The sequence below is a fragment of the Aquarana catesbeiana genome, linkage group LG08 (assembly GCF_042186555.1).
Source record: "Aquarana catesbeiana isolate 2022-GZ linkage group LG08, ASM4218655v1, whole genome shotgun sequence".
NCBI classification, from domain to species: domain Eukaryota; kingdom Metazoa; phylum Chordata; class Amphibia; order Anura; family Ranidae; genus Aquarana; species Aquarana catesbeiana.
The window spans coordinates 219,626,468-219,654,463 of record NC_133331.1 but is presented as its reverse complement, the minus strand read 5'-3'; the positions used below and the strand labels follow the sequence as shown (position 1 = coordinate 219,654,463).

General features: G+C 39.3%; 1 protein-coding gene across 2 annotated transcripts in view; it reads right to left on the bottom strand.

Annotated features, from left to right (window-relative positions):
• Positions 1-27,996, bottom strand: part of NRG3 (neuregulin 3) — a 1,498,269-nt gene that overhangs the window by 219,867 nt on the left and 1,250,406 nt on the right. For both annotated transcript variants that reach the window (XM_073596886.1, XM_073596885.1), the window contains exons 5-7: positions 24,162-24,264; positions 10,874-11,000; positions 6,801-6,928 (exon numbers count right to left, since the gene is read on the bottom strand). In XM_073596886.1, coding sequence (XP_073452987.1) covers positions 6,801-6,928; positions 10,874-11,000; positions 24,162-24,264 — 358 coding nt within the window. The remainder of the gene's footprint in view (positions 1-6,800; positions 6,929-10,873; positions 11,001-24,161; positions 24,265-27,996) is intronic.

Sequence of the window (27,996 nt, the reverse complement as noted above, 5' to 3'; positions counted from 1 at the left end):
AGAAAAATGAACCGTTCAAAAGACTCATTATGCCTCATAGATTATACGTTGGGGTGTTTGCTTTCCAAAATGGGGTCACTTTGTGGGCATTTCCATTGTCCTGGTGATCCAGGGCCTTCAAAATGTAATAGGTGGTTGAGAGATTAGATACGTAATTTATGCTCCTAGAACGCCTGAATGTGCTACTTCAATGTCGGGCCTCTGTATGTGGCCAGGCTGTGTAAAAGTCTCACACATGTGGTATCATCATACTCAGGAGGAGTAGCAGAATATATTTTGGAGTGTCATTTTTGCTATGTACATGCTATGTGTTGGAAATATCTTAGAAATGGACAACTTTGTGTAAAAAAAAAGCGTTTTCATTTTTTTTCCACATTTTCCAAAAACTTCTGGAAAAAAATGAAATGTTCAAAAGACTCATTATGCCTCATAGATTATACGTTGGGGTGTTTGCTTTCCAAAATGGGGTCATTTTGTGGGCGTTTCCATTGTCCTGGTGCTCCAGGGCCTTCAAAAGTGTAATAGGTGGTTGAGAGATTAGATATGTAATTTATGCTCCTAGAACGCCTGAATGTGCTACTTCAATGTCGGGCCTCTGTATGTGGCCAGGCTGTGTAAAAGTCTCACACATGTGGTATCACCATACTCAGGAGGCGTAGCAGAATATATTTTGGGGTGTCATTTTTTCTATGTACATGCTATGTGTTGGAAATATCTTAGAAATGGACAACTTTGTATAAAAAAAAAAAAGCGTTTTCATTTTTTTTCCACATTTTCCAAAAACTTCTGGAAAAAAATGAAATGTTCAAAAGACTCATTATGCCTCATAGATTATACGTTGGGGTGTTTTCTTTCCAAAATGGGGTCATTTTGTGGGTGTTTCCATTGTCCTGGTGCTCCAGGGCCTTCAAAGGTGTAATAGGTGGTTGAGAGATTAGATATGTAATTTATTCTCCTAGAACGCCTGAATGTGCTACTTCAATGTCGGGCCTCTGTATGTGGCTAGGCTGTGTAAAAGTCTAACACATGTGGTATCACCATACTTAGGAGGCGTAGCAGAATATATTTTGGGGTGTCATTTTTGCTATGTACATGCTATGTATTGGAAATATCTTAGAAATGGACAACTTTGTGTAAAAAAAAAAAAGTTTTCATTTTTTTCCACATTTTCCAAAAACTTCTGGAAAAAAATGAAATGTTCAAAAGACTCATTATGCCTCATAGATTATACGTTGGGGTGTTTGCTTTCCAAAATGGGGTCATTTTTTGGGCGTTTCCATTGTCCTGGTGCTCCAGGGCCTTCAAAAGTGTAATAGGTGGTTGAGAGATTAGATATGTAATTTATGCTCCTAGAACGCCTGAATGTGCTACTTCAATGTCGGGCCTCTGTATGTGGCCAGGCTGTGTAAAAGTCTCACACATGTGGTATCACCATACTCAGGAGGAGTAGCAGAATATATTTTGGGGTGTCATTTTTGCTATGTACATGCTATGTGTTGGAAATATCTTAGAAATGGACAACTTTGTGTAAAAAAAAAGCGTTTTCATTTTTTTTCCACATTTTCCAAAAACTTCTGGAAAAAAATGAACTGTTCAAAAGACTCATTATGCCTCATAGATTATACGTTGGGGTGTTTGCTTTCCAAAATGGGGTCACTTTGTGGGCATTTCCATTGTCCTGGTGCTCCAGGGCCTTCAAAAATGTAATAGGTGGTTGAGAGATTAGATACGTAATTTATGCTCCTAGAACGCCTGAATGTGCTACTTCAATGTCGGGCCTCTGTATGTGGCCAGGCTGTGTAAAAGTCTCACACATGTGGTATCACCATACTCAGGAGGAGTAGCAGAATGTATTTTGGGGTGTCATTTTTGCTATGTACATGCTATGTGTTGGAAATATCTTAGAAATGGACAACTTTGTGTAAAAAAAATGCGTTTTCATTTTTTTTCCACATTTTCCAAAAACTTCTGGAAAAAAATGAAATTATCAAAAGACTCATTATGCCTCATAGATTATACGTTGGGGTGTTTGCTTTCCAAAATGGGGTCATTTTGTGGGCGTTTCCATTGTCCTGGTGCTCCAGGGCCTTCAAAAGTGTAATAGGTGGTTGAGAGATTAGATATGTAATTTATGCTCCTAGAACGCCTGAATGTGCTACTTCAATGTCGGGCCTCTGTATGTGGCCAGGCTGTGTAAAAGTCTCACACATGTGGTATCACAATACTCAGGAGGAGTAGTAGAATATATTTTGGGGTGTCATTTGTGGAATGTACATGCCATGTAAAAGAAATAACCTGTTATATTGACAATTTGGTGTGAAAAAAAAAAAAAATAAATAAATCGTAATTTTGCTAAGAATTGTGGGAAAAAATGACAACTTCAAAAAACTCACCATGCCTCTTACTAAATACCTTGGAATGTCTACTTTCCAAAAAGGGGTAATTTTGTGGGTATTTGTACTTTTCTGGTTTGTTAGCGTCTCAAGAAATGAGATAGGCCTCAGTACATCAGGTGTGATCAGATGTGATCAATTTTCAGTGATTGGCACCATAGCTTGTAGACTCTATAACTTTCACACAGACTAAATAATATCTACTAATTTGGGTTATTTTTACCAAAGATATGTAGCAGTATAAATTTTGGCCCAAATTTATTTAGAAAAATAACTTATTTGCAAAATTTTATAATAGAAATGAAGAAAAATTCATTTTTTTACAAAATTTTCGGTCTTTTTTCATTTATAGCACAGAAAATAAAAAACCCAGAGGTAATCAAATACCACCAAAAGAAAGCTCTATTTGTGTGAAAAAAAGGATGAAAATTTCATATGGGTACAGTGTTGCATGACTGAGTAATTGTCATTCAAAATGTGAGAGCACCGAAAGCTGAAAATTGGTCTGGTTAGGAAGGGGGTTTAAGTGCCCAGTGGTCAAGTGGTTAAGCCAGTGTGTATGGACCCTTATTAATCCTTGCCCTTCATCAAGCTCTCTCACACACACACACCTGCATATATATTTATACACACACAAACAGTATAACTGCATACTATATAATTTTTGTTCTGTGTTGAGTTCTTCTGTTTGCAGACATAATCAATTCCAATACCAAAGATGCTATAATTTGCAAAACTTAGATCATGAGAAACACCTGAGATATAGTGACCTGCTTGCTAATGTCATAGAGAATGCTGACTTAAGCATAACAAATTCAGTGTTAAACCTTAAAGACTTGAGAATGTAGAATGGATTACCTGTGCTGCAAGAGCAAAATTGGCACCATGAGATTATTGTTAAAAACATATAATCTCAATTTCTGCTATGTACTACTTTTAAGCAAATAATTTGTAACTTTGTGCTGTATCTTAATATCATATACAGGACATTATTTATTTCATATATGACTCAGCTTTGTGTCATGTGCTAATATGATATGCAGGCCAATATTTATTGAAATTATAACAATTTATAACTGGTAGTTTAAGATTACTAAATCAGGGAACTAGCTCTGAGCCTTTTGTGCATATTCTGTATGTTGTAGCAATGTTCAAGTACAGCAGTCAGTGACAACTAATAAGACATCTGTTAGCTCAGTTTCTGATTGGTAACTGTGGATTTCAGCATTCTAAACATCACCATTGCTTTTCATTTAATAAAGTAAATATGTTTTATGTTAAACCTTATGTAAACCTCAGCCATGAAATATGAACACAGCGTATCCCTCTATATTGTTTACTTGTCTCAGTTAAGAGCACTAAGTGCCTTTTCCATCTGCTGCCTCATTGCTCTGCTATCAGCATGAATCACTTTTGACAAGTTTTCCTGACACCAAGAGAAAAGAGTTAACTGCTGACTGACAGCTTCAGTTTTGTTCATGTGTGCTGTGTGAAGGGGAGGGTGTTCCCCTTCCTTCCAATCATCTCTCAGAGCTCTCCTCACTGAGCTATGCAGAGTGTAACTTCATCTCTCCACCCCCTTTTTTCATATAGCTCAGACAAGCTTTACAAATTCTGGGCTTTGAACAGATTTAGAGAAGAGAAGACTGCAGACAAACAGGTACAACTTATGTAGGAGGATTTGTTTAATCTCTGTATCGTCTGAGGCCAGTAGTTTCACTGGGTATATGTAAGGGTTTACAGCCATTTTACATATGTTTAATGTAAGATTTAACAGATTACAAAGGTTACATAGTCATATGTGACAGAGATCACTTTGTGAAAAGCTAATAATTCAAGTTTTTATAAGCAGTAGTGACCCAGAGTAAGTGACACAGATGTCCTCAAATAATTTTCAATCAAACCCATAATAAAAGGAGAAATATAGAGAAGATAGAACATAGCAGCATTTTTAAAATGGGAGAAGTACTGTATAAGAGCAGAATGCTAGAAAGGAGAAAGGGTGACGGGAAAGCAAGGGTTCTGGGTGGAGGGGGAGGGGAAGTGGAAGGAGGCATTTGGCTGGAAGGGACTCAAGCTGAATATAATATAAACAGGCTTTAACAAGCATATCATTGGTCAAGTAGGTGAAAGCCATTGGCAGGAAATGTGAGACCAATGGTTTCCATATGTTGTGAAATTTAGGCATAGTGTCCTGTCATTTAGCAGATCATTTTTCATTGATGCTTGAAAACCATGCAGTGCTTCCCTGATTTCATAGGCCTTTAGAAAAGGATGCTTCCACAATCTTTGAGAAATAGGACATGACCGCCTTATATGGTGTACCATATAACGTACCTGGTTCTAAGTAGCCACAAAAGCAGTTAGATGGGCGACTTGGAATTGCAGTGGCTAAATGGCTTAACACCATGTACCTTCTAAATAGTACTATGTTCTTTGTAATTCGTTTCTACAGCTAAAAAAGCAATTTGACACCAGGATTTAGCCATGTCTCAAATGTGATTTCAATCTCTATATTGCTATTCTCTTCTGTGCATAAAGGTATAAGGCTATGGGGTAAACTTAGAGAGTAGTATGCCATAGAGTGATGAGAATTATCCTGGAGAGTGTGAAGCATTTTTACATTTAGATTCAAAAGGAGTAAAAGTTAAATTATTTTCTGATATACGGGCATTGGAGGAAATATTATTATTATTATTATTATAGCTTATTTATATAGCGCCAACAGTTTGCGCATCGCTTTACATTGTAGAGAGGGGACAGCACAATTACAATACAGTTCAATACAGAAGGAAGAGGAGGGCCCTGCTCATGAAGCTTACATTCTAAAGGGAGGGGGGAGGTGTTACAAAAGGTAATAGCTGTGGGGGAAGATTTGATGGGGGTAGCTTGGGTATGGTTCTTAGGTGGGTGTGGGATAGGCTTCCCTGAATAAATGAGTTTTCAGGGATCTCCTAAAGCTGGACAGGGTAGGGGCTGATCAGACTTACCAGGGCAGTGAGTTCCAGAGGATGGGAGAGGCTCTAGAGAAGTCTTGTAGGCAAGCGTGGGAGGAGGTAAAAAGGGAGCTAGAGAGCAGGAGGTCCTGGGAAGAGTGGAGGGAACAATTTGGGCAATATCTGCAGATGGGGTTGGTGAGGTAGCTGGGGGCAATGTTTTGGATGGCCATGTAAAACATAATGTTTTTTTCTGTAGATACTATAATAATTGCATGATTACATAATTGGTAAGGTTAAATAAAGACACCAGCCTATCCAGTTCAACCCGAGTGTCTGTGTGTGCACAGTATGTCACTACGATTCAGAGTTAGGAGTTCAAAGTAGGTGTAGTTAAATGAAGTACATATACTGTAACTTATTTTGAAAAACTGTTAAATGAACTCATGAATCCAAAGAAGACACTCACAAATGCTGCACACACAGTTACCCTCTTAGCTCAGGATACTTTAATATAATCTTTTGCTGAGAAAATGAAGGGTGGTTTGCCCTTTCCATATATTGACATTCCATATTGGACATTCACACCACCCTTCAAGTGAAGGACCAACCCGCAGCAAATTATGAGAGATGGGAAAAGTAAGCCAATGTTCTCAAAAAAATGTACACCCGTCTGAGAAGTTCAATATTTTAAGACAGTATTTCTCATACTATGGTTCTTTGCCAACTCCTGCAATTTTCCTATTTATGGTTCAGGGAGGAGTTTATGTGCAATACATGTACCATTATGTTGTGCTGTGGCACCATGACTTTATATGTACATATTAATGCTTCTTTTTAAATCTCTGCACACCATGTTCCATCTAACAAAAAACACTACTATATTTGCAAAATTCATGTAGAATATCCATTTTCTTGTAATAGCCACAAGAAACACAAGGAAACACAGTGATTAAAACCATTATATAAAATATACTTTTTTATTGGATCGGTATTGTCTTTTTTTAATATTCCCTGTCATAAAGAAATACACTTGGATTATTTTTTTTTTAATCATTGTAACATGGCCGTGCATTAGTTTTCCATCATTTGTATATACTTTGTTTTAAGTGTTAAAAGTTTTGATATTCCTGTTTTTATGTGTGATCTGCATATACAGTAAGACAGTATGGGATTTACTTATAAAAGGCTAAATCTCAAAATTGACAGTACATTTTCACCACCCTGTATGTGCCACACATTTGGTGCAGATTTGATAAAATTCAAATGATTTCACTAATAGCAATCCTTGATATTCACCTAAAACACGTCGGCAAGCTTTGAATACTTTTGAATGCTTTGAAGATATGCATGTTGCTAAATGTTCCTGGGTTCAAACATTTCTTACATTCAGAGGCTTAAATTTTACCTTAAAAATTAAAGGTGTAAATAAACAGAACCCATTTTGATTGCTACATTATCAACTTCTTACCGATGATGCTTCAATGACTGACTTGCTCTGTCCACCTGCACAGACTCTGAGAATGGTTGTGTTTCAGAGAAGCTGGATTCCATGACATTCTCTCTTATTGGCTCAGGATTCTGCTCAGACTTTGTATACTATAAAGAAAAAAGGTATAAAGTCAGTGTAAAGTCAGTGTACACATTTTCAAAGCTCACCTGGTGAAAACTGTGGCTACTGAATTTGGGTATTTTTATTAAAAAGTATTCCCTTTGTAAAAAACAATTTTAACATATAAATATTAGTGGCTAGTTAAAGTAGCTGAAATTTAATCAGTCTCAAATATTTCACATAAAAGGTGTGACAAACATTCCTCTATGCATGCTCATTTTCGATCACAGTCCCACCAAACTTTATTCTTATGGGATATGGACATGCAGAGAGGAATGTGTGTCACAACTTGTGCAAAGTATTTAGGATTATGTTCCTAGGTACAGAGTCAATCCTGCTTTTTAATAAAAATCTCCTTCTTGGTCTTATGATATAAAGTGTAACTTATTGTTAATAATAACATTAAAAGGATACTGCACCTGTATAATTTCTGTAAAAATCAGCAGTTATTAATAGGGTGATCTACATGACCTATTGACTGGAATAATGCACACCCCCTGCATAGAGACTGAGCTGTCTCAGAGTAACGATCCAGAGATGGTGGTATCTGCTCCAAATGATGTGATTATTGTAATAGCAAATCTTAATGATCACTAGTAAGAGAAGCCCCCCTCCTCGCCCCATATGTCTTTCTCCTCTGTGAGGGGAAAACAGATGCATTGAGGCTGCTTTACTCTAGGCCAATAGGTTGTTCATTTTGCAAGGGAATTTCCATTTTACAAGGACATTTTCCCTAATCTTAGCAAATTTTATAAAATTCACTTTTGAAAATAATGCTCAATCAAGTGCAAGTAAAAACAAAAAAACAAACAGTATTTTTGCTTTTTGCTGGCACATACAGTATCTCACAAAAGTGAGTATACCCCTCACATTTTTGTAAATATTTTATTATATCTTTTCATGTGACAACACTGAAGAAATTATACTTTGCTACAATGTAAAGTAGTGAGTGTACAGCTTGTATAACAGTGTAAATTTTCTGTCCCCTCAAAATAACTCAACAGACAGCCAATAATGTCTAAACCGCTGGCAACAAAAATGAGTACACCCCTAAGTGAAAATGTCCAAATTGGGCCCAAATAGCCATTTTCCCTCCCCAGTGTCATGTGACTCGTTAGTGTTACAAGGTCTCAGGTGTGAATGGGAGCAGGTGTGTTAAATTTGGTGTTATCGCTCTCATTCCCCCTTCCTGGTAACTGGAAGTTCAACATAGTACCTCATGGCAAAGAACTCTGGGGATCTGAAAAAAAGAATTGTTGCTCTACATAAAGATGGCCTAGGCTATAACAAGATTGCCAAGACCCTGAAACTGAGCTGCAGCATGGTGGCCAAGACCATACTGCAGTTTAACAGGACAGGTTCCACTCAGAACAAGCCTTGCCATGGTGGACCACAGGAGTTGAATGCACGTGCTCAGTGTCATACCCAGAGGTTGTATTTGGGAAATAGACTTATGAGTGCTGCCAGCATTGTTGCAGAGGTTGAAGGGGTGGGGGGTCAGCCTGTCAGTGCTCAGACCATACTCCACACATTGCATCAAATTGGTTTGCATGGCTGTTATCCCAAAAGGAAGCCTCTTCTAAAGATGATGCGTAAGTGAGCCCGCAAACAGTTTGCTGAAGACAAGCAGACTAAGGACATGGATTACTGGAACCATGTTCTGTGGTCTAATGAGACCAAGATAAACTTATTTGGTTCAGATGGTGTCAAGAATGTGTGGCAGCAACCAGGTGAGGAGTACAAAGTCAAGTGTGTCTTGCCTACAGTCAAGCATGGTGGTCGGAGTGTGATGGTCTGGTGCTGCATGAGTGCTGCCAGCACTGGGGAGCTACAGTTCATTGAGGGAACCATGAATGCCAACATGCTTTGTGACATACTGAAGCAGAGCATGATCCCCTTCCTTCGGAGACTGGGCCACAGAGCAGAATTCCAACGTGATTACGACCCCAAACACACCTCCAAGATGACCACTGCCTTGCTAAAGAAGATGAGGGTAAAGGTGATGGACTGGCCAAGCATGTCTCAGACCTAAACCCTATTGAGCATCTGTAGGGCATCCTCAAATGGAAGGTGGAAGTGCACAAGGTCTCTAACATCCACAGCTCCTTGATGTCGTCATGGAGGAGTGGAAGAGGTCTCCAGTGGCAACCTGTGAAGCTCTGGTGAACTCCATGCACAAGTGGGTTAAGGCAATGCTGGAAAATAATGGTGGCCACACAAAACATTGACACTTTGGGCCCAATTTGAACATTTTCACTTAGGGGTGTACTCACTTTTATTGTCAGTGGTTTAGGCAATAATGGCTGTGTGTTGAGTTATTTTGAGGGGACAGCAAATTTACACTGTTAGTCAAGCTGTACACTCACTACTTTACATTGTAGCAAAGTGTAATTTCTTCATTGTTGTCACATGAAAAGATATAATAAAATATTTTAAAAAATGTGAGGGGTGTACTCACTTTTGTGAGATACCGTAATTGCAAAATGGAAGTCAGCAAAGCTTCACCTCATTCACTGGGCTAAGGTAAAATTCTCTAGCAAAGTGAAAAGCCTATTTTTCTATATATCAAACCTACTGCATCTTTGCAAAGGCTCTCTAGAAGAGAGGCCAGCAAGAAAAATGTAGATAGGATAAGAAAAGCAAAATGCGCTCTATTGTTTCTGAGCCCTGCTACTGGTGCAAACAACAAGTAATGCATTATACATGGTATCCCCATGCATGCCAGGAGTGGAAGAATAGATTTTGTGGGGGGGGGGTTTTGTGGTGATGAGCTTTTTTTTTTTTTTTTTTTTTACTTTTTTTGTACCAGTTTTCATATAATAGCAAAAATATTCTTTAACATTTAACACCAAATGAAGGGCACATATCTGATATAAAACAAGATATAATTCACCTGGATACACTAAGTAGTTGCAGAGATATATACAGTTTTACTAACACATGCCAAAGTTGCAAAACTGGGCACAGGCGCTAAGCTTTCTTTTGCCTTCATCATAAAGGGTTAAGCATGATATACTGCCTATAGTTATATTAATTTTATAGATCTTTTTATCTTTTTTCTATATACAATACTACTAAATATATACAAATATAGATTGTGTGTATATATATATATATATACATCTAGATATAGATATAGATATATATAGATATAGATATAGATATAGATATAGATATATAGATATCTATATCTATATATATATATAGAGATCAATCTATCTATCTATCTATCTATCTATCTATCTATCTATCTATCTATCTATCTATCTATCTATCTACACACACGTATTAATTTTATCTTTGCCTTTACATTTTTTTCAGATTTATTTCTGGTATTTTAAAAGGAGATCATTTAATATATTTTGGATACCATAAGAGAATTGCAAAGACTAAAGGTGAGCTTTTTTTAAAACAGTTCTCAGTCCCTGTGGAATAAGAGTGTGTAAATATTGATATAACCTACTAACACCATAGAAGATTGAGAGATGTGATTTTATATGCTGCTGAAGTAATTGTGCTGTCATGGTCAACGGGAAGCCAACATCCAGATTCTTTCAGCACAATGGACAGTGCATTGCAGCTCAAATTACCATACAGAAATAGATACGATGACAAAAACTGATTATTCTTTAAATTAACATTAAGAATATTGAAGAACATTTCAGCAAGTGAAGAAAAACTGATTATTCCCATCTTGAAAATTTGTCAGATAATGATTACAATGATGGGCCTCAAAATCCATATATACTTTGTAGGACTCTTTATCGCAATATAATGAAAACGACTGAAACATATTTTAAGCTCAGTGGACTAACTCAACCACTTGTTATCTTCCCCTAAAGAGCTCCTACATACATCAATCAGAGACTGTCCACTGGTACGGTAAAATAAAATTCAAGCCATTAACATGGAAAAATAATATTTCTACTTACATTATGCAGTTGGACTCTATTTTCTCCAAAGCTTTTTGCCTTTGCCAACAAACTGGATGCATGAAGGCTATAGTTTTTCCCATTTTGTGTTTCTTTTAGCTGCTCTTGGATAATTTTTGTTTGTCTTCTAAATACAAAAAATAAACAAGGCATATTTAAGATTCTACAGACATGAAAATTAGATTTGTGCAGTTTTAATTTTCCAGTACCAATTTGTTTTGGTGGAATGACTCTTTAAAAAAAAAAAAAAAGTAAAAGACAGAATATTTCTGTACATTCCTTATAAACTTTGGAGATAAGATTATGTGCTTGAGTTGTCAGCTATGCACACTTCCTGTAAACAACTCCTTAAAGAGGAGTTCCACCCAGGGGGTCCATTAAAAAAAAAAAAAAAAATTAGAAGTCAGCAGCTACAAATACTGCAGCCGCTGACTTTTAATTGGACACTTACTTGTCCCTGGGTCCATCGATGCGGGGGATCGAAGCCCCGCTCGTTCCCCCCCCCCTCCGCTCGTCGGCATTTCAACTGTGGGTGCCGGGCTGTGGCTACACAGCCTGGCACCCACTGCGCATGCGCGAGCGGCGCCGCACGCCGTGATTGGCCGCTCAATCACCTGGGACCTGTAATGGATCCCAGATGATTGACAGGAGGGAGGGAGCAGAGCCGAGCCCTTCCTGTGCCGAGGGGGAAGTGATGTCACCAGCCCAGGCAAAGGAAGAGGCAGACTACGAGGTACCACCTAGCAACAGGCATTTAGAGGTAAGTAAAAAAAAAAAAAAAATATCCAAATGTTTTTTTGTTTTTTTGTTTTTAGAATTTTTCAGGTATTTTTGTTTTTTTGGGTGGAACCCCACTTTATCCATATATTTCTGTCCTTTGGCAATGCCATTTGAAAAGGCAATATTTATGTTTATTGAGATATGTACTTCACAGACTGTACCGCCTAGTGCTTACAACATAAATGTTGGCATTTAAGATGGTGAGCAGCATCCCCCTTTTTTTCTGCAGTGATTGAACTGCTGTTTATATGGAATGGTTTGTGGCTGTAAGGAGCCTGCACCCAATGCTGGAGGTTTAGATGGTGATTCACCTGGAAGGGAAGATTGTACTGAATATACTGGCCCCTTAACCAGTTGATTAACTGAACAGGTTCAGGTAATCTGATGAGCTTACCCTAATGATTTATAACTGGTAAAGATCATGAATCATTGGGGAGGTTTTCATACAATCTGGTTTTACAAAAAAGAAAATAACAACCGGTGCATGATTGGGTGTATTACACAAACACAGCCTAGGGGAAAATGCCCTTTAAGTAAATCAATTCCACAATGTTTGACAGATGAAGACAAGGTATAAAATCTAGGTTTTTTTTAAGGACAATTTGAGAATCTCTTTGAATACTGCCATGTAGGTACCAATAATAAACAAATCTAAAGAACAAATGGTATAAGTGTTCAAGAACATGTTTAAACTTTACAATAATTTTATAATGCTGGATTTAACTAAACTCTGCTTTGAGATCACTATTTGAATTGTTTTAATAAATTTTTTCCTTTCCAAATCAGAAAAAGTGAAGCAGAGCAGAGAGCTGTTTCAATGACCATAAATGTTTAAAGCGTAACTCCACTTTTGTTGAGAAAACAACATTCCCCTCGGGGTGATCTATGTACATTGCAAGGATTATAACACACTTTGTTGCAGATTCCTACCTTTTTTTATCCTGAAGAAATCTATGTGTGTTAGTCTGTGCCTCTGTTTTGAGTGGGTCTAATAGGAGTGGTTTCATAATTAACTGTCAGATGTGCAGCTGGAAATCACTAACGAGAGAATCTGCTGGGCCTGCATCCCTTTAGACGTGCTCTTATTGAAAGTATCTCTCCAAAAATTACATTTTTGTTGCAGGGGATGCCTGAAATCTGATTTGTATCTTAGGCAGACTTCTGGGAAAATTGGTAAGCCAATCACACAAGCAGGACATTATGTTACTGGGGAGTGGTCAGTACACACCCTGTGTGCAGAACAACTCCAGGTGGCCATATTGAAATCCAGAAAAATCAGAAAATTACATTGGCTGCAGATTGAAAAGGAAAGGTAATTTTTAATAACATTCATTCACAATATGATTAGTGTCGCAATTATATGCGCTATATTATTTCTTCTTTATTTGCTATTTTTTCCCTGCGAAAGTGGAGTTACCCTTTAAAGTATAATACTACACGGGGACACGTGGGGTAAAATTTGGTCTAGGGCCCACTCATCACTTTCACTCTCCTCTTTCCTCTGGTACTGGTTAAAACATACAGCCTAGAAAAGACTATCACACCCACCTTTGTGCATTGCCCATTCATAATACATGGTTCCTGGAAGATAAAGAAATCCTTTCCTTTTTGATAAACATCACCACACCACAAGAAAAGAAAAAAAAAACTACTCCCTCACACTAGTACAGAATACAAAACAAAAGCATAAATTGGGTTTTGAAGAAATCCATTGCAAATTACTCAAGCCATAACAGAAGGCCAGTGGCAGAATGGCACAATATGGTTTTTAATGATATTCTGTTTTCCAAATTACCCTATATGGTGGTTTGGTATTCAAAAATGTGCCTTAGGGGAAACATATTAGATCAATTATCTGAAAACTGAAGTCTCCCTGCATTGTCCAGGCAAACAACTTCATACTCTTTGATCTTTTTAATATCTATAGTATTTAAATATTCAGCATGTATGCAAATTGAATTTCCAAAGTCAATAAAAAATCAGCACGCTGAGATCAAGACCTTGGCAAATCAATCCCTAAAGGAAAGTAGTTAACAGTTCCATTAAAAATTTTCACACTTCCCTTGATCAATTTGCGAATACAGCATATAGTAAAGAATATAACTGATTGTGAAAATGCAATAAAGTTGCACTTAAGCATTTTATATCAGTATTGCCATTTTTCTGCTTAGCTTAATTTCAGGAAGTGTTAAAGTGCAACTCCACCTTCATTAGAAAGCTTCTTTTATGAATATCCTTAACCACTTGACCTCCCAAAGGTTTTCCCTCTTCCTGACCAGGCCATTTTTTGCGATATGGCACTGTCTTACTTTAAATGACAATTGCGCAACAGTGCTTTCTTTTGGGGATATTTAATCATCTCTGTGTTTTGTTTTGTTTTTTGCGTTATAAACAAAAAAAGACTGACAATTTAAAAAATATATTTTTTTTACTTTCTGCTTTAAAACATATCTAATATTTTTTTTAAAAAAATCTAATTTCTTCATAAATTTAAGCCAACATGTATTCTGCTACATATTTTTGGTAAAATAAATCCCAATAGGCGTACATTGATTGGATTACGCAAACGTTATGGTGTCCACAAACTATGGGATATATTTATGGAATTTTTATTTAATTATTTTTTTATACTAGTAATGGCAGCAATAAGCGACTTATAGTGGGCTGCAATATTGAGGCGGACAGTCGGGACACTAATTGACACTTTTGACACTTTTTTGGGGATTAGTAATACTAATACAGTGATCAGTGCTAAAAATATACACTGCCACTGTACTACTGACACTGTCTGGGAAGGGGTGTGAAAAGGAATGAAATGACATGGGTGAGCCTCGACCCGATGCGTTTTATCTAATAAGACATCATACCCCAGATGATGTCTTATTAGACAAAAAGCATCAGGTCTAGGCTCATCCATGTCATTGCGTTCCTTTTTACATCTGTGTTCAAGCTTATGAGAGGATTTGATGAAATGCCTATTTTCACCTGTTTGATGTGAGTGTTCTGTACATTCCAAATAAATCTTGCATCAATGGTTTTACACTATGTGGAGATATTTTTTTTTTCTTTTATGAAGGTGGACCTGCTGGATTGAGAGAGAAGTTCCTTTCCCTAAGGGATGAGGTGTTATATTGTTGGATTCACCTTACAGATTACTGCTTTAAAGAGCTAATTCTCCTGTTGCTTGTTTGACTCAGTGCTGATGGCATTGGAGTCTATAAATTTTGGTAACCATATTTAACTCTTTTTTGGGTGGTGGATATGTACACCGTTGTGATCTATTGAATGGATTTTTTACGGTTTCCTATTTCAACAATCAAGTTGAACACCAGTGGCCTCTATTCTACGGACTCCTCTGGTTTTCTTTAGTGACAATCAAGCTCACTTTATGGACTCTTTTTTCACACATTGTTTACTTGTATATTTGCACTATATATGCACTTGGCACTTTGTATGTGAATATGTTTATTGACTGCTTTAACTGTCACTGCATTCTCCTGATCATCAATTCATTGCAGGAATTATATAGTATATATATATAGGGGTTAGCTCAGCAGCGGGTGTGTGTGACCCCCTGGATGGGTTCACCACACAAAATCAGGCACAATAGACAGCGTTTGTAGGTGAAAAAAAAAGGTGTGGTTTATTTATACTATATGCAGTGACAAATATAACAGCAGAACAAAAAGAAACATGAAATGAAATCCTGGTCAGCTTGACCACTTACTACACACGTAGATTCCCTATCTAAGAATTAGGTACAGCCTGGAGCTGCCCCAGTCCCTATCTCCCTGTTTTATAAGTTTGCCACACAGGTGTTGACTCACCGCACAGGACAGATATCACACTCCCCAGTCTACACAAACACAGAACTGGTTCCAGGATGGAGCATCTCCCTAAGCATTCTGGGGTTTTTTATACAGGTCTTAATGAGCCCACTTACTTTAGCTGGGCTCATTAACTCTTCCCCTGCAGGACTCCCAGCACTCCCCCTAGTGGTAGAAGTCAGCATAAAGCCTGAATCTAGGGCATACATATTTTCCATCCTGGATGCAACCAGGTGATTTTACCTGCCTGCTGTCACATACCCCCCCGTCTTGTTTCAACCTTGGGGTTGGAACACAAGCAGTCAGGCACGCATGTATCCGAGACAAAGCATCCACATTCCTCATTTTAATGCCAGGGAGATGCTTAACTGTAAAGTTGAATTCCTGTAGGGCCAGGAACCACCTATTTACCCTTCTATTGGTCTCCTTGTTTTGAGCCATCCACTTTAAAGGAGCGTGATCAGTAACCAGGTCAAAGTGCATACCTAACAGATAGTACTGTAGGGAATCTAGAGCCCACTTCACCGATAAACAATCCTTCTCAATCGTGGCGAAATTTACCTCATGAGAGTTCAATCTCCTGCTGAGGTAAATGACTGGGTGCTCTTCCCCGTTCCAGACCTGGGACAACACTGCTCCTAACCCAATGTCTGATGCATCAATTTGTACAACAAAGTCCTTAGAGAAGTCTGTTAAGTACAACACTGGCTGGCTACATAAGACTGTTTTTAAGGACTGGAATGCTGCTTCAGCCTCTGGGGACCATTTAACCATGACAGACTCTTTCCCTTTTGTCAGGTTGGTGAGGGGCACAGCCTGGGAAGCAAAATGGGGAATGAATCGCCAATAATAGCCAGCGATTCCCAGAAAGGCTTGCACTTGCTTCTTGCTGTTGGGACGTGGCCAACTCTGTATGGCCTCGACTTTATTGACTTGGGGTTTTATCACTCCCTGCCAATAGTGTACCCCAGATATTTAGCCTCCTCCTGTCCAATGGTACACTTCTTTGGATTAGCCGTAAACCCAACTTCCTGGATAGAGTCTAAGACTGCTTGCACTTTTGGCAGATGTGAGACCCAATCTGTGCTATGGATAATCACATCATCCAGGTAAGCTACAGCATACTTTTGGTGGGGCCTCAGAATCTTGTCCATTTTCTGCTGGAATGTTGCCGGTGCATTCTGTAACCCAAATGGCATTCTTTTATATTGAAACGCCCCATCTGGGGTTACAAACGTAGTTTTCTCCTTGGCCGACTCGGCCAGGGGAATTTGCTAATACCCTTTGGTGAGATAGAGAGTTGTCATGTATCAGGCTGTTCCCAGCCGGTCAATCAACTCAACTATACGTGGCATGGGATAGGTGTCAAATTTTGTAACTTTATTCAATTGTCGAAAATCATTGCAAAACCGCCAGCTCCCATCAGGTTTGGGCACTAGTACGATAGGACTGGACCAGTCACTCTGGGACTCCTCTATCACACCCAATTCCAGCATCCTTTGAACCTCCCCACATATTACCTCCCGTCAGGCCTCTGGTATTCTATAAGGTTTTAGTTTTACCCTTTCTCCTGGAGGGGTGATAATGCCATGCTCTACGCCAGATGTTTGTCCCGGCAGCTCAGAAAAAATCTCTTTGTTGCGTACAAACTCTTTAACCTCCTGTTGTTGGGGTTTCGATAAGGTGACTGTGATTCCAACCTCAGGAACTAAGCAATCAGACTGGGCCGGTGACAAAGTTTCTGGGACTAGGGATTCCCTATCCCTCCAGGTTTTCAGCAGATTGATGTGATATACCTGTTCCGGCTTTCGCCTTCCTGGCTGTCTGACCCTATAGTTCACCTCACTCACTTTTTCAATTATTTCATATGGACCCTATCCCCCGGGGAAAAAGTATGGGTCTTGGCCCCACGGTTGTACACTCTCTGCTGTGCTAACTGCACTTGGGCCAAATGTTCTTTTACGATTGGAATTACCTGTGCAATTCTATCTTGCATCAGGGCGACATGCTCAATCACACTCCTGTGGGGAGAACTCTCATTTTCCCAAGTTTCCTTGATGATATCCAGCAGCCCTCTTGGGTGTCTCCCATAGAGTAACTCGAAGGGTGAGAAATCCGTAGAGGATTGGGGTACCTCCCTAATGGCAAATATCAAATAGGGTATTAGACAGTCCCAATTCTTATTATCTCTATCCACCACCTTCTTTAACATTTGTTTTAGGATTTTGTTGAATCTTTCAACCAACCCATCTGTTTGGGGGTGATACACAGATGTACGCAATTGGGTCACTTTGAACAACTTTTATCGTTCTTTCATAACCCGGCACTTAAAGGGTGTATCTTGGTCCGTAAGCAGTTCCTTGCAAATACCCATGCGGCTAAAAACAAGAATAGCTCTTTGGCTATGGTTTTGGCCGAGGTATTTCGAAGAGGAATCGCTTCCGGATAATGGGTGGCATAGTCCAATATAACCAAAATGTACTGGTGCCCCCTAGCGGACTTCATTATCAGACCTACCAAATCCATTGTGATCCTCTCAAAGGGGACTTCAATGATAGGAAGAGGTACCAGCGGGTTACAGAAATGTGGCATAGGTGCCGACTTCTGACACACAGGGCAGGAGGAACAATAATTTTCTGTTTCTTTCATGACCCCAGGCCAATAGAATCTCTGCAATACTCTCTCTCTGCTTTTCTATGTCCCCAGATGACCTCCAAGAATGTGCCCATGGGCCAATTCTAACATCAACTTCCTGTAAGGTTTGGGCACCACTGACGTCTGTCCCTTATAAAGTCACATTGCATAGGTTCATCCACAACTGGGCAATTGGCTGCAATATGTCCCTCTTGCAGGCAGCGGTAGCAAATAATCTTTTTCTCTGCCTCTTGCAGCCTTGGCTTCCCGGGCCTCATAGCTCTTGCTGCTCAGGCCTTTTGCCTTGGTCCTCAAGCCCATCTAACACAGCACCTCAGTGCTCTCATACAAACTCTGTACCTTAGCATTTTTCCAGCTCCTTGTTGCTCTGTTACAAACTGCATCTGTACCGTGCTGACATATACACACTGGCTGCCCCGTGCAAACACTCTTACTCCTGGGGAAGGATGGGAGTCATGCAATGGCGTCCATCATGCTGTGCCCCACCATGTGCACCCCCAATTAAAAAAAACATTTTTTTTTTTTTTTTTTACAAAAAGGCAATGTCTAAGAGGGAGAGCGTCCCCAGTCAGCTCCTGCGGGTGATTCCTCCCCCCTCCCTCTGCTTGCTGACACTGCATAATGCAAGTGCTCACACAACCACTGCCGCCAGATCTGCTCCTTCCCCTGCATCTTCATTGGCAGGGAGAAGAGCGAGTTGCAGGAAGGACTCCACCAGGACTCTCAGTTACTGAAAAAACAGACTGATTTCTCCCGTCCTTAGGACAGGAGAACCAGCCTGTAAATTCCAAGAGATGCCAGACCAGCGCTGTCAATAGCAGGGCAGGACAGCAAGAGGAGGCTGGGGAACCCCACAGTGGCAGAACACCAGGGCGGGGGGGCAGGACAACCTTTGCAACCCTGATAGTTCTCCCACTGCTTTGGACTAGGGATGAGCCGAACACCCCCCTGTTCGGTTCGCACCAGAACATGCGAACAGGAAAAAAGTTTGTTCGAACACGCGAACACCGTTAAAGTCTATGGGGCACGAACATGAATAATCAAAAGTGCTAATTTTAAAGGGATATATGCAAGTTATTGTCATAAAAAGTGTTTGGGGACCCGGGTCCTGCCCCAGGGGACATGGATCAATGCAAAAAAAAGTTTTAAAAACGGCTGTTTTTTCGGGAGCAGTGATTCTAATAATGCTTAAAGTCAAACAATAAAAGTGTAATATCCCTTTAAATTTCATACCTGGGGGGTGTCTATAGTATGCCTGTAAAGGGGCGCATGTTTCCCGTGTTTAGAACAGTCTGACAGCAAAATTACATTTCAAAGGAAAAAAAGTAATTCAAAACTACTCGCGGCTATTGCATTGCAGGTCCGACAATACACATAGAAGTTCATTGATAAAAACGGCATGGGAATTCACCACAGGGGAACCCCAAACCAAAATTTAAAAAAAAAATGACGTGGGGGGTCCCCCTAAATTCCATACCAGGCCCTTCAGGTCTGGTATGGATATTAAGGGGAACCCCGGCCAAAAAAAAAAAAAAATGAAGTGGGAGTCCCCCTAAATTCCATACCAGAAATTCCTGGCAGGCCGCAGGAAAAGAGGGGGGGGGACGAGAGAGCGCCCCCCCTGAACCGTACCAGGCCACATGCCCTCAACATTGGGAGGGTGCTTTGGGGTAGCCCCCCAAAACACCTTGTCCCCATGTTGATGAGGACAAGGGCCTCATCCCCACAACCCTGGCCAGTGGTTGTGGGGGTCTGCGGGCAGGAGGCTTATCGGAATCTGGAAGCCCCCTTTAACAAGAGGTCCCCCAGATCCCGGCGCCCCCGTGTGAAATGGTACAAAAGTACCCCTACCATTTCACTAAAAAACTGTCAAAAATGTTAAAAATGACAAAAGACAGTTTTTGACAATTCCTTAATTTAAATGCTTCTTCTTTCTTCTATCTTCCTTCATCTTCTTCTTCTTCTGGTTCTTCTGGTTCTTCGTCCGATGTCCTTGTCCAGCATCTCCTCCGCGGCGTCTTCTTCCCTTCTCCTCCTCGGGCCGCTCCGCATCCATGATGGCATGGGGGGAGGCTCCCGCTCTTCTCTTCATCTTCTTCTCTTCTTAATCTTCTTTTCTTCTTCTCTTCTTCATCTTCTTCTCTTCTTCATCTTCTTCTCCGGGCTGCTCCGCATCCATGCTGGCATGGTGGAAGGCTCCCGCTGTGTGACTCGTCTCCTCTTCTGATGGTTCTTAAATAATGGGGGGGTGGGGCCACCCGGTGACCCCGCCCCCTTTGACGCACGGTGACTTGATGGGACTTCCCTTGGACGTCACGGGGAATTCCACAGGGAAGTCCCGTCATGTCCCGCGCGTCAGAGGGGGGTGGGGTCACCGGGTGGCCCCACCCCCCGTTATCACACCTTGTTCCCCACCTAGGATATCATTTTGTCTTTCCCCATGTTAATTGGTTTATTATAAAGGCAGTGAACACCTGCACACTTAGCATGCTGGTTTCTGACAATATTCGGGCACTGGGTTGGAGACTCCTTCCCCTAAAGCATTTTGAAGTCCCTGAGCTCTAGACCTTGATTTGGAAATTACAAATCCTTGAGTAGGATGAAAAACCACCTTTCTCCTTTCTAAATTGACATTCTGAAGCCCCTCAAACTGTATTTTTGAGAACCCTGTGTTTTTTTTTTTTCTCCTTCATTTTCACAGTGACGGGACCTTGCACTGTCACAGTATCTTCAATTATTTTAAAAATACAGATTCGGTTTCTGACACTTGCTTTTGTAGGATCATGTGTTTAGAGCTTGAAGTAGGTAATGGTGTTCAAAATAATTTGATCTCAAACTGGATATAAAATAAAAATCTCAGATGATGATAATCAAGCAAAACAAATCAAATCTATAAAATAGTTCAGGGCTACCACATGGTTATGTAAATTCTTCAGCCCCTGAATACATTACCATGACAAAATCCATAGGTGGAGTTTGGATGACATCAATATGCATACACACAGACCAGGAAGTAAACAGTGGTTTTATGTAAGTACAGTATACCTGCTGTAAATGTAATGGTGGTGATAGTAATTGACTGCGTTTATACCTGTGGCCACTGGGAATAGGTACACATGAACATGTGATATTGTTTTTTTTATTGAGACTGTATTAATAAATGTGGTTTTAAAAGGGAAAGTGCTACTGTATGTCATTCTTTATGCTTTGCCTTGAGCGAAGATGGAAATGAGTGGAGATTATCTGGTACCTCTACTCTATAATATGTAAGTCATAGCTCTATGGTGAGAGCACATCCTGTTTGGAAGAGCGCTGTTGGCTGAAAAAGTTTTGGAGTGAAACACGTTGTGAAGTTTGTGGCACTGGACACACAGAAAATTTCTTATATGTTTATTTTAAACACATGGGAATTATTCTAATGTGGTTGGAATTGTAAGTGTTACATGTACTCAGAGACTTTCAAGTGGACACAATGACTTGACCTAATGTTATTTACACAATATGGTATTTTTTGGGTTATAAGATCGTTACATTTTAAGCAAAAGGAATTACTATTTCCAAAAAAAGGAAATGGCCTAAAGTGAAAAGAATAATGGCTTGATTTTTTTTAAATTGAACTGAAAATGTATCCATTATATTAAAAAAATGTCAGCTTTATTTTTTATAAACCATAAACATCTCTGTGACTTTCCTATGCAGTACTTTTTTGCAAAATGTATTATGCAATTTTAACAATAATATTATTAGTTATTTCTCAGCTATTATTATGGTGCCAATATCAATATTGGTATTCTTGATACACTTATATTTAATAATTCTTCTGTTGCGTAAAGAGCCATAACAGGATAATTCCAAAACCTCACATCAGTCACAAACAGAGGTATGCCTGGACAGCCACACTATTCAAGAGTTAGGGAAAAGGCATTGTTCATATTGAACTGTTATGCTACACTTGATCACTAAAGCTATATTAACTGCTATGAGCCTGGTCTGAAGTTATTAAAAGGGGTGCATATTGTTTCTGGCATATATAAAGAACCAGGGCCTGTAAAGCACAATGGGGTATGAAGTAACAATCTCGTGTTATGGAGATTCATGGCCTGATCCTGAGGTACGGGAAGTGAAGGCGTTATTAAGTGCACCAATGAGGTCTGTGCTAGGTGCACGGCATTACCCCTTTCTGTTACTGAGAGTGAGGTAACTGAGGTATGCTGGACTGATGCAGTGGACGCAGGCTCAGTATGTCCCTCCTAATGCAAGTCACAGTGTGCAGTGACATGGCACAAGTCCATTTTCAGAGCAATTCTGTATTATTACTGCACACAGTGAAGGCTCATCTCTAAGTCGGAGAACTGCCTTAATGTTTTATTTTTCATATGACCGCAGTCTCCTACTAGTCCCAGGCATTGGTGCAAAAGGTAGCCCTGCGTGCAGGGAGAGAAGACCACGCCAGCATAACACATCTACCTTGATACATTTATAATGCCTTGTTTAGATTCTGTTTGCACTCTGATTTTTGAGCAATCTGCCTTTGGGGCACCATGCAACTCATGGGGGTGGGTTTGCTAAAGGCAAATAGACTGTTCACTTTGCAAGTGCAGTTGCACTCTGCAAGAAATTTTCCCCAGTGCTTAGTGAATGAAATGAATCTCTGCTGACTTCCATCATCCAATCATTTGCAAGCAAACATGCTTTCTTTGCATGTGATTAGGTATTCTTTGTAAAGTGGAGTTTTTACCACATTCATTAAGCTCTGGGGAAAATGCCCTTGCAGAGTGCAACTTCACTTGCATACGCCTTTAGCAAATGGTGTCAGCCAGACTCCCTCAAACTCTCTGCATTCTGTGATTAACATAAGGGGTAAGAGGAAGCACTCTAACGAAGTTTACCAATCACTGAATCAGCTATTCATGTTTGTTAATAGTGATAAGTGGAAGATCCAGACAGAGACTCTGATGTCATGAGCTCACCTACAGTTTTACACAAATTTATATATAGAAGGTGTGGGGTGTTATTTTGACTTGTCTGCATAGCTGGACACCTGTCATATGATTTGTTTACTGTGGCAGTTAATTTCCACTTTAAAGTGTAAATCTAGAATATCAGTGAATACACAGATGAGATACTGTACACATACAATAGGTGAACTGTTGTACCTGGCAACATATGTGTAATTATTTTCAGGCAGTTTTGCGATGCACTTCTCCAAGGTCCATTATATTAATATATAAAATATAATGATAACTCTATTTACTTGTTCAACTTTCAGATTCCTAAGTGACCTCTCCAACTCCAGACAGTTCACTGAAGAATAAATCACTATCATAACATGCTGACTTATTACCTCAACAGGTCGGTAAATCACAAGACTGGCTGAACATAATTAGATAATCAGCAAATAAAGTAGCTTACATATATGTATTAACTATTCAGTTAACTGTTTGCTCATTTACACTTCAATGCAATGTACAAAATCTGGAAAGCAACCATTCATGTTTAACCTATGAAGCATTGTATTTGTGTGTGTGTTTGTGTGTGGGGTAGGAGACTTCTGGCAGGATCAGCAGAATGCCATCTTATGCCTATAGGTATATTTCATTTAGGTATTTTGTTATAAACACTGTAAGGAGACAGATGCCCACCAGACCATTTTTATATTTTACAAGAAGTGCATGATCATTCTATATAGCTGTGACTATGTAATTGTTAGCTTTAAACAGTTACGCCTTTAGATTTCAAGACAGTCGTAACCGCAGCTTTGTTGCCAGTGGACAAAGCTGATGAACATTATAGCTAACTAGTACTGCATTTGTTCCCATAACTGTCTGTTATCATATGCGTGTATGTAAACATATTGTAAACATGAAGTTGGAGCTAGGAACACGTGACCCTCAATCTTGAATGCCCGTTGACTAGGCAGTAGTATCCAATATTCCACTAAATATTAAAAAAGAAAGTAATTTGTGATAAAAACAATGACTTAATTAACTCATTGACATAATAGCCTAAAGCCATCATCATCTTACTTTGTCCTGCAGTAGAAGGCTGCACAAATCAAACCCACAGCTACAATTCCGAAGACAATGCAGGAGATTGACAGGATCTGCTGTTGGTATACCTCCTCGCTCTCTGCAAGCAAAAATATTCTTTTTTAGATGGTGAATTGTCTTACAATAAGAACATCAAAGCAATTTCACTTCCTTGAAATCTGTGAACAAGTTACACTCTGGCGGAAATACAGTAATAGTCACTCATTTCCATATCTATGACTTTCAAAGCTGCAGACTTGACTTTTTAAAAGCAAGCTTTGTTTGCCTTTTAGAAATATATGTGCTTGCATTCATCATGTTTAAACCATTTTGAGATTACATTGGAAATTTACAAGAATGAACAATGACCATGCGTCATATCACAATACGCTGGAATAAAAGCAGATTTACGGTACATTAAAATAGAACATAGCTTTAAAAAAAATGAGTAATGAATAGATAATATCAGTCATTGTGTCCCACATTTGAAATAGTTTAATGTCTACACTATTTATATGACTCAAAACACATGATTGGGAAAGTACATATTAGTGTTTTTGAAGATAACAAGCATTATATTTACATACACCAGAATTTTTAAAGCCTATCTTTATTTTATATCACGAGAAAAAAAGGAAACTGAAAAATAATATGCAAAAACTAGACCCGAAAACAGAAAGCTGATAGTAGTGGTGTTCTAATGAATGCACATTTTATTAATTCCAAGATCCTAAAGCTGCTCTTTTCAAGTGACATTTTTTCACTTACACATTCAGAACATAACATGCAGTACAACGTTGGCAGGCTGCATTTGATGTACCCTGTACAGAACATAAGATGCAGTGCAATGTTAGCAGGTTACATCTAATGTGCAGTACTTCCTATAGATCATGTGGCTGACAGATAGCATGAAAAATTTGGTTACAACTCTGCAACGATCGGGAAATCTAATGTATTTCAGAAGTACATTTTGACATATCTATATAGCAAAGGTCTTACTGGTAGAAAATTTGTAGCAGAACCCCCGTTTTTCTGTGTTGATGATGATAAGATGATCTAACACAATGGTGCATTGCCCTGTTTGTTTGCAAATAAATAAGCTAATTAGCCAGGGTTAAAAAAATTAGGAAGACAAATTTAAATTACCATGTAGATCATTTATCTTGATAGAGGCTTTACTGTCAAGGACAGATGGCTTCTCAACACTGTTTCCTCTAAGCTCAGATATCCAGAAATAAAAGGGCTAACTGTATCACATAGCAGGTCCTCTACCTAGGTGCTTATACACTATATACTGATTATTTTGCAGAGTCTAACCATATAATTGGTGGATTGCTAAGTTTTGGGGGAATGGTGCTCCTCACTCCTCCACTGACACAAATGAAGTACACTCTTTTGAGCTGTTCTGTGTTAGTTTGTGGCCACAACTATAATTTAATTATTAACAAGAGAAACTAAGTTAAAATACAAATAAAGTGTTGAATCACAGATTTTGATTTATCTGAGTATATGGGTGAAGATTTGTCCTTTCTGTTAAATCATGATTACCTGTATTCAGGGATTTTTTTTTCTCAGATAATAGGTGCAAAAACTCCCTCTTTCAAGTCCCCCCTTGTCTCCACCCCCTACCCACCTCCAAGAACCCTCCCTTGATTGCTCCCCCTATCCACCTCCAAATACCACTCCGTTTAGAGAATCAAGTATAATTTTACAGTGCTAAGCAATTTGTAGAGATGACTATGGTGTTAGAGCTGGACTGTGCCCAATAAAAATTGGGAAGCATCGAACAGCTGTGGTATTACAAACACCAGCAACAGCCAGTGTGCAGTCAGATACTTAGCAGGCTGATGACAATCAAGCTTTCTCCAGCAGGCAAAAGACAATCAGATTGATGACAAACAGACAGCACAGTCAGTAACAGGCAGAGGTAAAGATAGACAGCAATACAAACAGCTTGTTTAGTAATAAACAGAGGTGGGGTTAGGTGGCAATTCAAAAACATGGTCAACAACAGAGTTAAGGTCAGGAATAAGCGAAAGTCAAGTCAAACAGGCAGGTAGGTGCAAGAGAAAAGGATACCAGTGTAGAACTTTTTCACAAGCCTAGTATTCTGGGCTTGTGATAGAGTTCTACACTGGTATTCTCTTCTCTTGCATCTGTCTGTTTGAGCTGACTTTTACTTGTTCCCATTTAAGATCTCTCTCCTTCCATACTATATTTACATTGGAGGCAAATCATTTGTTGAATTGTGCCAGAATAAACTGGAAAGTCAGCAGTTTATACTGAACGGTAAAAACTATATTTTCGGGCATATTAAATCAACTAGTATATTGTCTGGCTTTGTATTAAATATTTAATAAAAGGTCCATCATGAGAATAAAAAAAAACATTAAATTGTATCAATTAATCCATAATAAAAATAAATTCACTCTGAAGAAGTCATTTCGGGTGAAAAGCAGTATAGTGGCTCCTGGAGATATGGAAACCCCATTCTGTCAATAAAAATTATTTTCTTCATGACTGCTACTGATCTATTTGGGTCCTCGTAAGGTAATTTAAAATACATGTTAATTGAAGTTTGAGGTTTTTTTTTAACAATTTAGGCTCTTTTCACACGGGCATTCTGTTTGCTTCATCTGTTCAGTCACTTTTTTTGTTAGAAAATTTGATGAAAATGGATCCGGATTTTTACATCCATTTGTATACATCTGTTTTCTAATGAATTTGAACTTTTGGAATGAATAGAATATGAATCAGTCAAATATTGATAGACGATTTTAATTCTTTTTGAAGAATATCTGGTTTCTAAGGAATCGGCCGGCAAGCCAGACGTCGCATCCTTAACAATCGATGACTGATTAGCTGTCAGCAGGATTCCCCGCTGACAGCTGAATGCAAACAAAACAATGGCCGGCAATTAAAAATTCTGAAAAAAACTGTGTGGGGGTCCCACCCCCATCCACACCAGGTTCTTTGGTTCTGGATGGATTTTAAGGGAAACCCCATGACAAAATTTGAAAAAATGGCATGTGGTCCACCCCAAAATTCATACCAGACCCTTATCCGAGCATGCAGTCCGGTAGGCCAGGGAAGGGGGGGCGAGTGAGTGCCCTTCCTCCTGAAACATACCAGGCCACATGCCCTCAACATGGGGTGTTGCTTTGGGGGAGGGGGTATCCCTCCCCCAAAGCACCTCAGCCCATGTTAATTAGGACAAGGGTCTCTTACCCCAAACCCTGGCCCGGTGGTTGTGAGGGTTGACTCATCGGAATCTGGAAGCCTCCTTTAATGAGGGGGCCCCCAGATCCCGCCCCACCTATGTGAATGAGTATGGGGTACATAGTATTCCTACTCATTTACCAAAAATGCGTAAAAAGTAAATAAAAACACAACACTTTTTGACAAGTCCTTTTTAAAAAAAATAAAAAGTCCCCCGGTGTAGATCCATCATAAATCACGCTGCCCGAGAAATAACAAAATTCCACACCCAACTGTCAGGTGGCGGGAGCCTTGCAGAACTCTTTTTTTCTTTTTGGGTTGGCGGTAGTGGCGGGCATCGTGATTGATGACAGATATACACCGGGGACATTTTTTCATAAATGACTTGTCAAAAACTGCCCGTGTGAAAGAGGCCTTAGTCAGCTAAAGCTAACTAGATTCTCACCTAATGTGGATTTGCACTACAACATTCTTTTTCAGGATTGTTAGGACAAGGTTGTGCAGTAATTATATCCATATTTTTTTTCTAGGACTGCTATATTGAGCAAATGGGATTAAACTTATTATACTGCAATTTTTGCACATAAAAATCTGCATTCAATTTCAAACTGTA